This window comes from Anabas testudineus, chromosome 3, assembly GCF_900324465.2.
Source record: "Anabas testudineus chromosome 3, fAnaTes1.2, whole genome shotgun sequence".
NCBI classification, from domain to species: domain Eukaryota; kingdom Metazoa; phylum Chordata; class Actinopteri; order Anabantiformes; family Anabantidae; genus Anabas; species Anabas testudineus.
In genome coordinates this window covers 26,204,373-26,220,014 of record NC_046612.1, presented here as the reverse complement: position 1 = coordinate 26,220,014, position 15,642 = coordinate 26,204,373, and the positions used below count along the sequence as shown (strand labels likewise).

General features: G+C 38.1%; 1 protein-coding gene across 1 annotated transcript in view; it reads left to right on the top strand.

Moving 5' to 3' along the window:
* Positions 1–3,133: 3,133 nt before the first annotated feature.
* LOC113174642 (mucin-5AC-like) overlaps positions 3,134–15,642 on the top strand; it is a 41,184-nt gene continuing 28,675 nt past the window's right edge. Inside the window, exons 1-22 of the mRNA XM_026378722.1 lie at positions 3,134–3,239; positions 3,753–3,870; positions 6,095–6,233; positions 6,464–6,574; positions 6,882–6,951; positions 7,114–7,251; positions 7,388–7,552; positions 7,669–7,763; positions 7,851–7,977; positions 8,189–8,444; positions 8,749–8,798; positions 8,973–9,082; positions 9,188–9,339; positions 9,615–9,753; positions 10,064–10,174; positions 10,459–10,635; positions 10,758–10,997; positions 11,289–11,445; positions 11,534–11,662; positions 11,868–12,015; positions 12,783–12,826; positions 12,932–13,041. Coding sequence (XP_026234507.1) covers positions 3,134–3,239; positions 3,753–3,870; positions 6,095–6,233; positions 6,464–6,574; positions 6,882–6,951; positions 7,114–7,251; positions 7,388–7,552; positions 7,669–7,763; positions 7,851–7,977; positions 8,189–8,444; positions 8,749–8,798; positions 8,973–9,082; positions 9,188–9,339; positions 9,615–9,753; positions 10,064–10,174; positions 10,459–10,635; positions 10,758–10,997; positions 11,289–11,445; positions 11,534–11,662; positions 11,868–12,015; positions 12,783–12,826; positions 12,932–13,041 — 2,892 coding nt within the window. The remainder of the gene's footprint in view (positions 3,240–3,752; positions 3,871–6,094; positions 6,234–6,463; positions 6,575–6,881; positions 6,952–7,113; positions 7,252–7,387; positions 7,553–7,668; positions 7,764–7,850; positions 7,978–8,188; positions 8,445–8,748; positions 8,799–8,972; positions 9,083–9,187; positions 9,340–9,614; positions 9,754–10,063; positions 10,175–10,458; positions 10,636–10,757; positions 10,998–11,288; positions 11,446–11,533; positions 11,663–11,867; positions 12,016–12,782; positions 12,827–12,931; positions 13,042–15,642) is intronic.

Genomic DNA, 15,642 nt, shown 5'->3' with positions numbered 1-15,642 from the left:
GCAATCTTTTGGTTTTATCACTGTAATCAACAAATCCCATGGTAAGGCTATTACTAACTATGAACAATGGACTATTATGACAAGTTGCCAGAGCTTAAAAAGGCTTATCTCTCTTTTCTACAGAAATTAATTATTGTCTAGACATTTTAATATAATACCTCTAATATGATACCTCTAGTATTCAGATGCCAGCTCCTCAGTGCTTGCTGCAATTAATTCAAATGTTTTAGCAATTAAACAATGCATTTGCTTTCTGTCTCTAAATTAGAAAGTTCTGTAATCAACAGTACTGTAAAACAGAAATATATAGTATATGTGTGTGAGTGAAATGGATAACATCTGCCTCATACCTTCTGGGTTTATTATGACAGTATACCAATAGGCTGACCGTTAGGACTCAAAGAAACATTGCTATAATTCCTAAGTAAGTACTTTATAAATGACACTGTCCACACCAGAACTGGGCAGCTAGTTTGACTTAAAAGACTGAGGTAACAGGAAGAAAACTGGCAAATATTTCAAATATTTGACAAGGTTCACTACACAGCAGCAGTGAGTCACTGGGTGAGTTTGTGGGGGATATATATATGCCCTGCAGAGAGAGTAAACAACATGAATAAGCCAAGCCTAAAAACCACAATGCAAATGCCACTGCTTTAAGTAAACATGTGGCTCAGTTCGTTACAGTACTTCTTAAAAGAATTAATGTGATGAGAGGATATCTTGATTAGAGATGAAAAAAATTTCAATATTAGATAAGTCTGTAAACAAAATTTTAGTTACTAAGGTAGGTTGGGCCCATTTTGCTTGGAACAAAGGCATTAGCTTGTAGTCATGATATTTGAATCTACAAATCTTTTCTTGCACACTAAATGACATGTATTTGCTGAAAATGCTTTAATCCACTACAACCCAACACTGCTGAAGAGTTAACCCATTTCATAGCTTACACTGCACACTGGGGTTTGCCCACATGTACCCACAAGTTTCCTGACTGTTTTTTCTCACACCTTATTTGAGGCTAAAATTACAATGATCTCAGATGGAGTGCATCAGAAAAGTGTTGATTTAAAATTAACTGTGATCTATTCAAAATCACAAATGGATTACATAGAAAGAATGATGATTAACAACTTAATTTGAGCCATTGGTGATTTATTACTTTTGATTTTGGCAATAACTATTGGGTGTTTACTGGGTGTGTTCACAGATTGAAATAGATAACAAATACCAGAACCAGACATGTGGACTCTGTGGAAATTTTGATGGCCTGCCCAATGATTTCATTAAAGATGGTAAGATTCTTTTCAGTATATTGGAGGGATAATAAACTGTAGCTTGTAGTCATGTTTCCCATTGACAGAGAAGATTAAATTTCCATTCCCTCTGTCTGTGACTAGTATGTTATGAACTTTGCTTTAATCACTAGAATTAACAGTTAACTAATTTAATTATTTTAATTACTAATTATTTCATTGATAAATCACAAAATAATAGCTTTCATAGGCACTTGTCCATCTCAAGTTTAATTTACACTGTAAGAAAAACCATAAGCAATAGTTTTGGCCCAAACTCTGTGTGCTTTCATCTGTTGCAGTTTGCCTATGCTGCCACAATGGCGTTATGCTTGTTTTTGAACAAATGCAAAGCAGTAACTTGTAACCCAGTGAGCAGTTGCATTGGACATCTATATGTTAGAAATGATTGCTTCTTGCTGACCTCTCCCTCACTTATTCTCACCTCTCTCCTCAATTAGACACTTGATTACATACAGTACAGATAATCTCCATTCAACCCTGTCAAAGTATCTCGTAGTAAAGTAGATGAACCTTACTTTTACAGTATGAACTTCAATTAAATATGTATATAAACACTATATAGTACCTACATTTGATTTGATGATTTGAAAATAGACATTACTACTGGTTCCTATGAACACTGACTTCTTCAGCAATCTGGAATTTATTACAAAATGACTGGAAAAGTTGGATCCCAACTGGACTGCTTGTTTTTACCTCACCACAAAACTTTGGACTGAATAATAACACTTATCATCACTGTAATGTATTGTAGGCGTTCAACTGACTGTAACAGACTATGCCGAGAACAGCAAGGTGAATGGACCAACAGAGGTCTGTGAGGAGTCTGAGCTCAGTCCAATCCTGAGCTGTGGTGATAAGGTAACTGATAGACATTATTTATAAAACTGAACCTGATATTCCTATTTATTGGTTTGTGTAGCAAACATCATTACAAACACCAGGCAGGTTATGACTACATTACCCAAAAAGCTCATCTTATTGAAATTCATTATTTTGTTTGCTTAGTCTGTGTATGTGTCTGTGAATCTGATTCATACACATTCACTGTTCATATAAACTTCCATAATTTCTTTGGTTGTGTAAAGCTGCTTTGCGACAATGACAATTGTGAAAAGAGCTATATAAATAAAATTGAATTGAGGTCCTGAGGTTATCTAAAAAACAAATGAGAGGAGAGTCAATTACGCAGAAGATGGGGGTGTAATATTTGTAAAATCGAGATCCTAGCATGGATGTCATACTGAGATTTCACCAGTGTGAACACTATAGTGGTACATAAAATAAAATTGAAAAGCCCACCTTGATCATACAATCTTATCATAGACCAGGCTCCCATCTTATAGTCTATGCATTTTCAACATTACAAATGGTATGAGAACAAAACTATCCATGCTGTATGTCTTGTTGGTTATTAAGATTGTTAAGACATGTTATTTTTTTCTAGGAATTCTGTGACAAGATATTCTCTAGTGCTCCATTCAGTGCTTGCCAAAACCTTCTGGATGTGGAATCCTTCATTAAAGCATGCATGGTTGATATGTGCAACTCTAACAACAATACAGACTCTATTCTCTGCGAAACAATCTCAGAATTCTCCAGAGAGTGTGTCCATGCAGGTGGCAAGCCCCAACAATGGAGGAATGCAACTTTTTGCTGTAAGGGTGCCAGTACCTTGAAATTCATGTGAACATTCTATGATAAATACAGACATGTCCTATAGTTTCTTTTATGTTTTGCAGAATTTTTTGAATATACCAACTAGCAACATTAAAAGTCTCTTTGTTTCTACAGTCAAAACATGCCCATACAACATGGAGTTCCTTGAGTGCAGCAGTTCATGTGCTGACAGCTGCACCACCCCTCATGCTAGCCAGACATGTGACAGTCACTGCCATGATGGCTGCAACTGCCCAGCTGGTATTCACACACATTATACCATGTATATGCTACAGGCTACAAGCACTCACCAGCCTATTCATGCCTTATGTTTTTTTTTTAAGGTTATTTTGCTAAACACTAACGCTCTTTAAAAAGCGAACATATTTTACAAAACAACTTAAAACAAAACAAAACAAAACAAAAAAAAATGTTGTGTTAATATAGTAACACAAACCATATTTTTATACACTAGTTTTTCCTCTGTTTGTAGGGAATATCAGTTTGCAACAGATACGTCATACACGTAGGGGCAAATACACACATTCGGAACATAACATAATCAATACAAAAAAGAGGTATACATTTTTTTTTAGGAAAATGTTAGGCTTCTTGTTAAACAACAAAAAACTGTTACAGTTTTGCAGTGAGTGTGTTGTAGAATTTCATTTGAGTGTGAAGCAGATATTGTGTATTTTGTTCGCCACATTGGCTACAAATTGAAATGGTTTCAGAAAGTGAAAGTGTGTCAAAAAACCATGCTCTTCTCCTTAGGAATGGTCTTTGATGACATCCGCAACACTGGCTGTATTGTACAGGATCAATGTGCATGTCTGCACAACAACACAATCTACAAGTCGGGAGAGTCCTACTCTTACAACTGTAGATCCTGGTAAGATCACTACTTAGCCCCATTACTAAGGTGTCAACTATGTAGCAAGAATGTATGTGAAATCCAGCTACTTGCTTCAATATAAAGAATGTTTTTGTATCATACAAATAGTAATTTACTTGTAAACAAATATAAAAATAAAAAGTTGAGACAAAAAAAGCTACAAAACAACATCAACAAAGAATATTAACAATATACTATGAATAGCACAATCAATACTGGTGAATAGAGATCCTCTTAAACTTCAAGCTCTAACTACTTAAGTATACTCTCATGTACAGAAATCATTCAGTAACCAAAATGTTTAACCCATTTAAGCTCTTTTAAGTTTCCATTCAACTTTTTTTCTAATATTTATACTTTTTATGATAGAAAGTAATGTTTTTTTCAAAAACCTTTTATAATAGATTTCTATAGGGGAGTCACATTAAATCCTCGTCAAGCTCTTTCAGCTGTAACTAGTTCAGCATACAGCATACACAGCTACAGTGGGTGATGTCACAGTGTAGAGAGGAGATGCTGATTTTATATAAAGTGCTAAGCTGAAGGGTCCACTTCGATCTCTCGTTCCTGTGACAACATTTTCAGTCCCTAAACATAAAATTCACACTAGTGGCTCATTAACTTCCTGGCTCTCGGGTGGTTGACTATTTTGGGGATACCTATTGTGGTTTTGCTGGAAAAAGTCTGTTTGTAAGGGCTCTAAATCAGTTTTCACCTGGGTGAAACTGCATAATCTTAACAGCTGGAGCTCCCCAACAGTCTCATTGGCAATGGCTGTGTCAGGTCACAAGATCGAGGCTGTTTATGAATTAGCGTCACTCGTGCACGTGTGTATCCTGTGTATGCTAGCATCTATTTGCCAACCTGCTTCAGTTTCTTCTACATTCAGCTCGTTTCAACAACAACAGCTTAACTTTACCTTTAACTGTAATATTTAGCTGTTTAGATAAATTTAGCTATGTTTTATTAACTTCAATAAATGTTCTGCACTTATGTAGCTCTTTTCTACCTAGTTGGTACTCAAAGTGCTTTACACTGCTTCTCATTCACCCATTCACACACACAAGCACACACACATTCACTCACACACCGATGGCAGAGCTGCTATGCAGCTGACCTGACTCACCGGGGGCAACTAGGGGTTCAGTATCTTGCCCAACGACACTTTGGCATGTGACGTGGCAGCTGGGAATTGAACCACCAATCCTGTGATTGGTGGTTTGATTCAACTGCTCTACCTACTGAACCACAGCCACCCCAAACATACCCCACCCCAAATCTAATACTTTTTTTAATTTGAGCTTCAGCTGTTCCAGCTTCTTCTGCACAGTTTTGGCTCTGTCAAAACGATTTCTATTTCTCTTCAGCTAATTGCAGCACTGTTTTAGATGTTTCAGCAACTCTCAGCAATTCTCCAGGAATGAATTCAGCATTGCAGCATTCAAAGTGCATTTTCAGAAGGAAATCCTTTTTTAGTTTTTAATAATTAGCAGTAAAATTCATTCACTTTGCTGGTCAAATAGTTAATTGTGTTAGACTGTTACAAATTGCACATAAAAGTAGACACACATACTGATAGCAGAACTGCAGCTGACCTGACTCACTGGTGGCCACTAGGGGTTCTGTATCTTGAAAAGCCAGAAATCAAACCACAGAGCTTACAAATGGTAGAAGACCATGCTTGCTCCTGAACCACAGCCACCCCACAGCTAGAAGGAAGGCTTTACTCGGGACTTGGTGGGGTTTGTTTTTTAAGTAGCTGCAGGTGGTGAGAGTCTTGTCAATCCCCTTGTGATTTTACCATTAAAAAAACAGAGCCTAGCCCGTTCGACAGGGAGTAGGACAGTTTAAATAATGTTCTTGTGCTCTAGTTTAGTGTTTGCAGGCCTCAATCATGCCGGCTGCGCTACGCTTTTAGAGTATTTTATCATGTACTAGTCCTAATTTTCCTTTTTACCCTCCTTTCTGCTGCACATTGGTTCCATTGATAGTTTGCACAAGTTTAATTGAAAACATTATAGTATGATTATGCTGAGATTAATGTAATTATTTCATTGAATGTGGCATTGTCATTTTCACCTGATCAATAATTAAGCAATTTAAAATAATAATAATAATGATAATAATAACAACAATGCCTTACATAATGTATTCTTTACTTAAAATGGCATAGTCAGCAATAATTGAAACTGAATACTGTGTTTATTGTGTGTGTGATCAGTGTGTGTGACGGAGGTCAGTGGATGTGTACAGAGGAGAATTGTCCAGGAACGTGCTCTGTGGAGGGTGGAGCTCATGTTCACACCTTTGATGGAAAAGTCTATACCTTCCATGGGGACTGCACGTATGTTCTGGCTAAGGTAATAAACATCTGTAACCCTGCTTTTACAGTCACCCCTACATTCACACTTTAAATGTCCAATATGTAACGCACTACTAAACCATGTACAAATGACAGGGACTATGTCCCACATATGGTCTAAAAAGTGGACTGTATAATTTTCCCTTAAATACTTAAAGAATATATTTGAGTGTGTCCTAAAACAGTGTTTGTGGAATGTTATCCACTTTGTCCTAATGTGTTTTGCAGGAAAGTAGTGGCACTTCATACACTGTGCTAGTGGATCTGGTCAAATGTGGCCTGACTGATAGCAGGACCTGCCTCAGAGCTGTAACTTTGGCCTTATACAATAATTCTGTGGTAATTTCCAGACACAGACACACACACACACACCCTCACACAGACACAGAAGGGTTAGGCTTAGGGGGTTTGGAGGGTTAGTGTCATTATCTAGTCAGAAAACACAAAGCTGGGTCAAAAGCAAATACAAATTATGCCTATGAAAATATTTAATCTTATTAGTTGTTAAATATGTTTGAACTTGATAATGGCAAGTAACATGTCTAAACACGATGCACCATGCGCCTGCTTAATGGTTTAAATAAAATCTAGTAATACGTAAATATCTGATGTGATCTAAAATTTTCCTTTTTCCACAAACTGACAGGTTGTTAAGATTCAGGCATCCGGGCAGATCTATGTGAACCAGATTCTTTCTCAGCTTCCGCTATTTACCCGTGAGTTACTTCAAATTATTTTACAGAACATGTAGAGCATGTCATTAAAATGACTTGAATCTTTTTGTATATACATATATGTATACAAAATATTATGTACTCTTATTTTCTGTGACATATTGAGGAACATGGTAACATAAGTTTGCCTTTCGATTGCTTCAGAGGAGCTGAGTGCCTTCAAGCCATCATCCTTCTACATTGTCATAAGCACCAAGGCAGGCATACAAGTCATGGTACAGCTGTCTCCTATGATGCAAGTCTTCATTACAGCTGACGCATCACTCAACGGCACAACTGCTGGTAGGCTTTCATATAAAGAAAAGGCCTCTTCCTTATTTTTATGTACATCTTAAACTTGAATAAAACTGCTGAAATTGTTGATTTGTTTCAGGTTAAATATCTTATTTGTGGAAATCTAACTCATTCAATCCAACAGGTTTGTGTGGGAACTTCAACAACATAATGAGTGATGACTTCAGGGTGATTAGTGGGCTGGTGGAGGGAACTGCTGCAGCTTTTGCCAACACATGGAAAACCAGAGCCAGTTGCCCTGATGTCACAACACGTTTTGGACATCCCTGTAGCCAGGGCATCAGTAAAGGTATAGTGCCATGACATCTTTTCTCACCTCATACCATCGCATACTTCATTAACCTGCCATTGTGAGGCATGTGATGTTTTGTAAATATTTTATATGCATTTGTTTCTGTGTCGCAGAGAGTTATGCCCAGTACTGGTGCTCCAAACTAATTGATCCTAAAGGAGTGTTTGCTCCTTGCCATTCTGTAATTAGTCCTGGAACATACAAAGATGTAAGTCTGCACACAGAAAGCTATTTGAGAAATAATCTAAAGTACAGTGTTTAATCAGTTTAATGTGCCGACTGTATCTCTTTGCAGAACTGCATGTATGACAGTTGTAACTGTGAAAAAAGTGAGGACTGCATGTGTGCTGCAGTCTCCTCCTATGTCTATGCCTGCTCAGTGGCAGGAATCCAGATCAGTGGCTGGAGGGACACCATCTGTGGTGAGCAAAACAATTAAGAGCTTTTTGTTTGAATGTAGTAATAGAGAGAACTTATCTATGTGTGTAGAAAAATGTTCAACATCAACAAACACAAGATTACCATATTTAGTTTTTACTAAATTATGAATTTATAGCTTATATAAATAATAATGATTCAGTCAAGAAAACCACTTCCAGTCTGCCAATAACACATTACAAATATTCCCACCAGGCAAATTCAGTACATCATGCCCAGCAGAAACAGTGTACGAGTACAACATGACCTGCTGTGGTCGTACATGTCATTCCCTAAGCCAGGCTGACTACGCCTGCCAGGCCAACTTTACCACAGTAGATGGCTGCGGCTGTGCTGAGGGAACCTACATGAATGAGGAGGGGCAGTGTGTGACCAGTGCAAACTGTCCCTGCTATGATAAAGACACCATTATTCCTGCTGGACAGGCTATCAGCAAAGATGGCACCACATGGTAAATACTGTGATGTTTTTTTTTCCTATAATAGGGCATTGCAGGACATACTAATACATTTGGCATGTTAACACACGGGTGGATGCTACCAATTTGGATTAATTGGACATTTTTACATTTGACCATTTCTGCCAAGATGAATCAATCAAAACACCTAGGACAATGGTTAAAAACACATTCCATCATCACATTATTATACTGATAAGTTATCATAGATGACAAGGAATGAATGCAGAATAATTTATGGCTGCTAGTTGATGACATTTACTCTGTAACTCATTTGTCCTCACATCTGTTTTCACAGTGTCTGCAGACAAGGATCTCTCAGCTGCTCAGGAGCAACACAATTACTATGTAGGTTTCCACATATGAACAGACTCAAATCCTAGTAATTCAGATAACCAAGCTGTTTTATTGCAAATCTGTTAATGATATAATGATTGTGGTATTGGGTTGAATAATTCATGGGACATCTGGATCATTGAATCCTTTATAAAGATAATACAATTCTTCTGAAATGATTTTCAGCCTCACCATCATGTGATGCCCCCATGGTTTACTTCGACTGCTCCACTGCTCAACCTGGGACCACTGGGACTGAGTGTCAGAAGAGCTGCAGCACTCTGGACATGGCTTGTGTAAGCACATCTTAGCATGCATACACACAAGCGAGTCAAATTAAATGTAAATTCCTAGTGCCTATTTGGCTCACCTTTTTAACCCTCCACTCTGGCTGGACACAGATTAGTACCGGCTGTACATCAGGCTGCATGTGCCCTGATGGCCTGGTTTCAGATGGAGCAGGAGGTTGTATCAATGAAACCAGCTGTCCATGTCTACACAATGGAAAGGTCTACCAGTCTGGGCAGACACTGACTGTGGATTGCAACACTTGGTTTGTACAGAGCTTTACATAAACACCTTTATAGCTTGTACCTTCCTAAATATATCTCTCTGTGCTAGTAACAATAATGTGTGCAATAGTGCAATAATTCAGTTCAAAACTAAACTTTTATAAAACCATAAACATCTAAAAATGTTTATATGTTAGGATAATAAACAACATTAAAAAAACATACACATACACATTAATTAGTATTTAGATATTACTACATTATAATAAAGAACATTGCATAAAGTTTATTTTGTGTCTGATGTTTGCCTCCCCAGCTACTGCAGTGGAAGGAAATTCACATGTACCACCAATGTGTGTGATGCGGTTTGTGGGATTTATGGAGATGGTCACTATGTCACATTTGATGATAAGAGGTTTGACTTCAGTGGACAGTGTGAATACACACTCCTCCAGGTATGTAGGAAATATACAGATGAACAGTCAAAGTTTGAATTTATTTGATTTATTTAAAATCACAGCAACTTCCTCAGGATGACAGCAGAGGAACAATACACATGCATACAGTGTGAAAAGATTATTTCACACAGCAGAACACAAAAAAAGGTTACTTTTACAAAATAGAGAGGTATTACCATTACTGCAAAAATGTTGAATAGGTATTATAAATAAAAATGACGATCAGAGATGTGGTTTTGTTTTAATGAAAATCTTATGGCGTGCAGTGATGTGCAATAACTGTGGTATTTGTCTGTTCCTTACACAGGACTACTGTGGCACTGGTCAGGATGGAGGAAGCTTTAGAATTATCACTGAGAATGTTCCATGTGGCACAACAGGAACCACCTGCTCCAAGACCATTAAGATCTTCCTAGGGGTAACACAACAATGAATTTGAAATTCCAAGATTGAAAAAGTTAGCTTAGTTTACCAGCTAAGCAGAAATAATCTCAGATTGGTTAGAATTGTGGATTTTTCTCAAAAACATATAGATGGCAATAGCTAAGCTTCTGCCAGGCTGTTCAATATATTTGGTTCCCAGAAGCTTCTGACAACATATTTTCCCATTCATTTATATTTTGGTGCATAAATCAATAAAATATTTAAAAAATATGACAAACTTTTGTAACAAAATTATATGTATTATTTTAATATCCGCAGGATGATGAATTTCAACTTAAAGATGAGAGTTTTCATGTGATAAAGGGAAGCAGCCAGGTGTTTCCTGCTCAGGTACAAAAGATGGGTATTTACCTGGTTCTGACAATCAAACCGGGACTTGTGCTCATGTGGGACCAGAGGACCAGTCTTTTCATTAAACTTGGCCCACAGTTCCAGGTAAACAATAAAGTCTGCATGTCTTAATAGATCACCAGCCCAGTAACATTTAAGTGATAAAAATTGGCTAACTCAGTATGAATCCTAACAATAAATTCTGGTATTGCATTTATCATTCTCAGGGTCAGGTCTGTGGTCTATGTGGAAACTATGATGGCAACAGTAAAAATGACTTCACCACACGCTCTCAGGAAACAGTCGCAGATGTTTTAACGTTTGGAAACAGTTGGAAGGCTTCATCCAGCTGCCCTAATGCCCAACTACTCAGTGATCCCTGTGCATCTAACCGCTACCGGGCAGCTTGGTCCCAGAAACAGTGCAGCATTATTACTAGTAGCACTTTTGAGAGCTGTCATTCACAGGTAATTATTTTGCCTGCAAGTATACTTTATACATACTTTATACAAATATCTATGCATTATCAAGTGTATACTGTCATGGTTTTTGGAAAATTACATAAAGCGATCTTTGGCACTAAGTGCTCATGTTTTTTGTGTTGGTCAGTTGAGTGATCTGCCATACTATCTGTTAAATCAAATATACGCACCTATATATTTACTACTATTGCCACCAGTACTCTGCCACTAACACTGCTAATATTTTTGTTACTTGTTTTTTTTAGTCTGTATTTTACCTAACCTTCTGTGTTCAAGGTTGACCCTGGCCCATACTTTGATTCTTGTGTAAGAGACTCTTGTGCTTGTGATACTGGTGGGGACTGTGAGTGTTTCTGCACAGCTGTGGCTGCCTATGCCAAAGCTTGTAATGAAGCTGGTGCCTGTGTTAAATGGCGAACTCCAAAGCTGTGTCGTAAGTTTGACCTTCATCTTACCTCGAGATCTGATTCGTAAGGTTTAAAGATTTAGGAGATTCTAAAACAATTTATTTTGTTTCACAGCTATTTTCTGTGACTACTATAACACCCCTGGTGACTGTGAGTGGCACTATAAGCCTTGTGGAGCTGACTGCATGAAGACATGTAGAAATCCATCAGGAAACTGTTCAAACCTCATCACCGCCCTGGAGGGTACATTATAGATGTTTTGGCATAAAATCACTTTGTTTTTATAAAAGTAGGAAATGATTTCTGAAATGTTGCAAGGACAATGTATGATGGGGTGGCTCTGATTCTGGAAGAACATGCAGATGCATGTTGTATATGAAAGCATTTGAGCATTTTAGTACACTTGTATAGTTTTCAATTTAATCCAAATTGTGTAATGATTTTGCAGGCTGCTATCCACAGTGTCCAACTACACAACCCTACTTTGATGAAGACACCATGACATGTGTTGCCTGGGATAAGTGTGGTTGCTATGATGACAAAGGAACCCATTACAGCATTGGCGATGAAGTTCCATCAGACAACTGTTACACTTGGTATGTCTCATACTGGGATTCATCTTCACATTAAAATGCACACACAAACACACACACAATGACTAACTTGTTTATGAATGTTCTTAGTTATCCAATTCAGGCTGAGTCATGGCAGCATGGTGGAAGTTGAGTCATGGCTACGCTACTTCTTGTTAATTCAAAACATTTTAATTATCCATAGATAAGACATAAGACAGACATAAGTCTAAGGAAAATAGGTTATTTGTCTTCCAGCATGGCTTCCTTCCTATTTAACTTGAAAGGCTTTATAGATGGAAAGTAGAAAATGGTGTGACTAGGGGACAATCATTAGGCTTTAAATGTAGCAGCAATGGGCAGAGGTAATGGGCCAACTTTAAACTAACTCTTGACTTGACTTGACTCACCAGCATCTTGTCTTCTCAGGAAAATATATTCAGATCTCTGATATCTCTCAGATCTCTCTCTACTGCTACTACAAAGTGACTCTATAATTGATGTGTAATTTGTCCGTTCATTAAAAAGTCAGCAATTGCAAATAAAGTACATTTCTCATCCCATCTGCCTCTATAGATACAACCTAGATAGTAACCTTCTAGCTCTAGTATTATGCATGAAGAATTTCTTTACATCATAAAATACCATTTTTGTTTCTCTTTGTATGGTATGGATTGTCAGAAATATATGTTTTTAATTATTAATGATATGGTAATGGGAAAAGGTAATATTGTAATATTGTAATACAAATTTCAAAGTTCTTATAAGGAAATTATCTTTGTATTTTAAAGCTCCTGTACAGTCTCTGGTATAAGGTGCAACTACAATGTCAACTGTAAGTACATGTAAGGTGTACAATAACAATGTGTGTATATATATATATATATATATATATATATATATATATTTATAAATGTATATATGTACACATCACTTGCAGCTTGCATGTGCTTCATTAATGGAAAAACCTACAAATATCAAGACACTATCTACAACACCACGGATGGACTAGGACACTGCATTACAGCTGAATGTGGGCTCAATGGGACTGTAACGAGGACCATGTACCCGTGCATCATTACCACTACTCGTGGCCCAACAACAACGCCATTCACATTCAGCACAGCTAAAAAAACAACTGAAGGTATAAAAGCATGTACAAATAGACAGGCAAACTTTCATGTTTTTATTAACTAACTGCTCATTATGAATACAATTATATACACTATGAGAAATGTACAATTTATTATCTAAAATATCTAACTATATCACAATTGGCGACCACAGCAGTTGTTGAAACAAAGACATCAGCACCAGGTGTCACAACAACAAGCCCAGAAGAAACTGTTGTAACATCAAAACCTTCTGTGAGTACTTCAAGCACAGAAGGACCATCATCAACAACTCATGAGACAACATTGAAACCTGGAGAAACAACAACATCTGGAGTCACAACATCACAGGTTGAGACAACAAAACCATCTAAGGAAGTCACAACAGGCCCAGTAACATCAGCAACTACTGCAGTTGTTGAAACAAAGACATCTGCACCAGGTGTCACAACAACAAGCCCAGAAGAAACTGTTGTAACATCAAAACCTTCTGTGAGTACTTCAAGCACAGAAGTACCATCAACAACAACTCATGAGACAACAATGAAACCTGGAGAAACAACAACATCTGGAGTCACAACATCACAGGTTGAGACAACAAAACCATCTAAGGAAGTCACAACAGGCCAAGTGACGTCAGCAACTACAGCAGTTGTTGAAACAAAGACATCAGCACCAGGTGTCACAACAACAAGCCCAGAAGAAACTGTTGTAACATCAAAACCTTCTGTGAGTACTTCAAGCACAGAAGTACCATCAACAACAACTCATGAGACAACAATGAAACCTGGAGAAACAACAACATCTGGAGTCACAACATCACAGGTTGAGACAACAAAACCATCTAAGGAAGTCACAACAGGCCAAGTGACGTCAGCAACTACAGCAGTTGTTGAAACAAAGACATCAGCACCAGGTGTCACAACAACAAGCCCAGAAGAAACTGTTGTAACATCAAAACCTTCTGTGAGTACTTCAAGCACAGAAGTACCATCAACAACAACTCATGAGACAACATTGAAACCTGGAGAAACAACAACATCTGGAGTCACAACATCACAGGTTGAGACAACAAAACCATCTAAGGAAGTCACAACAGGCCCAGTGACATCAGCAACTACAGCAGTTGTTGAAACAAAGACATCAGCACCAGGTGTCACAACAACAAGCCCAGAAGAAACTGTTGTAACATCAAAACCTTCTGTGAGTACTTCAAGCACAGAAGTACCATCAACAACAACTCATGAGACAACATTGAAACCTGGAGAAACAACAACATCTGGAGTCACAACATCACAGGTTGAGACAACAAAACCATCTAAAGAAGTCACAACAGGCCCAGTGACGTCAGCAACTACAGCAGTTGTTGAAACAAAGACATCAGCACCAGGTGTCACAACAACAAGCCCAGAAGAAACTGTTGTAACATCAAAACCTTCTGTGAGTACTTCAAGCACAGAAGGACCATCAACAACAACTCATGAGACAACATTGAAACCTGGAGAAACAACAACATCTGGAGTCACAACATCACAGGTTGAGACAACAAAACCATCTAAGGAAGTCACAACAGGCCCAGTGACGTCAGCAACTACAGCAGTTGTTGAAACAAAGACATCAGCACCAGGTGTCACAACAACAAGCCCAGAAGAAACTGTTGTAACATCAAAACCTTCTGTGAGTACTTCAAGCACAGAAGTACCATCATCAACAACTCATGGGACAACATTGAAACCTGGAGAAACAACAACATCTGGAGTCACAACATCACAGGTTGAGACAACAAAACCATCTAAGGAAGTCACAACAGGCCCAGTGACGTCAGCAACTACAGCAGTTGTTGAAACAAAGACATCAGCACCAGGTGTCACAACAACAAGCCCAGAAGAAACTGTTGTAACATCAAAACCTTCTGTGAGTACGTCAAGCACAGAAGTACCATCATCAACAACTCATGGGACAACATTGAAACCTGGAGAAACAACAACATCTGGAGTCACAACATCACAGGTTGAGACAACAAAACCATCTAAGGAAGTCACCACAGGCCCAGTGACGTCAGCAACTACAGCAGTTGTTGAAACAAAGACATCAGCACCAGGTGTCACAACAACAAGCCCAGAAGAAACTGTTGTAACGTCAAAACCTTCTGTGAGTACTTCAAGCACAGAAGTACCATCAACAACAACTCATGAGACAACATTGAAACCTGGAGAAACAACAACATCTGGAGTCACAACATCACAGGTTGAGACAACAAAACCATCTAAGGAAGTCACAACAGGCCCAGTGACGTCAGCAACTACAGCAGTTGTTGAAACAAAGACATCAGCACCAGGTGTCACAACAACAAGCCCAGAAGAAACTGTTGTAACATCAAAACCTTCTGTGAGTACTTCAAGCACAGAAGTACCATCAACAACAACTCATGGGACAACATTGAAACCTGGAGAAACAACAACATCTGAAGTCACAACATCACAGGTTGAGACAACAAAACCATCTAAGGAAGTCACAACAGGCCCAGTGACAGTCAGCA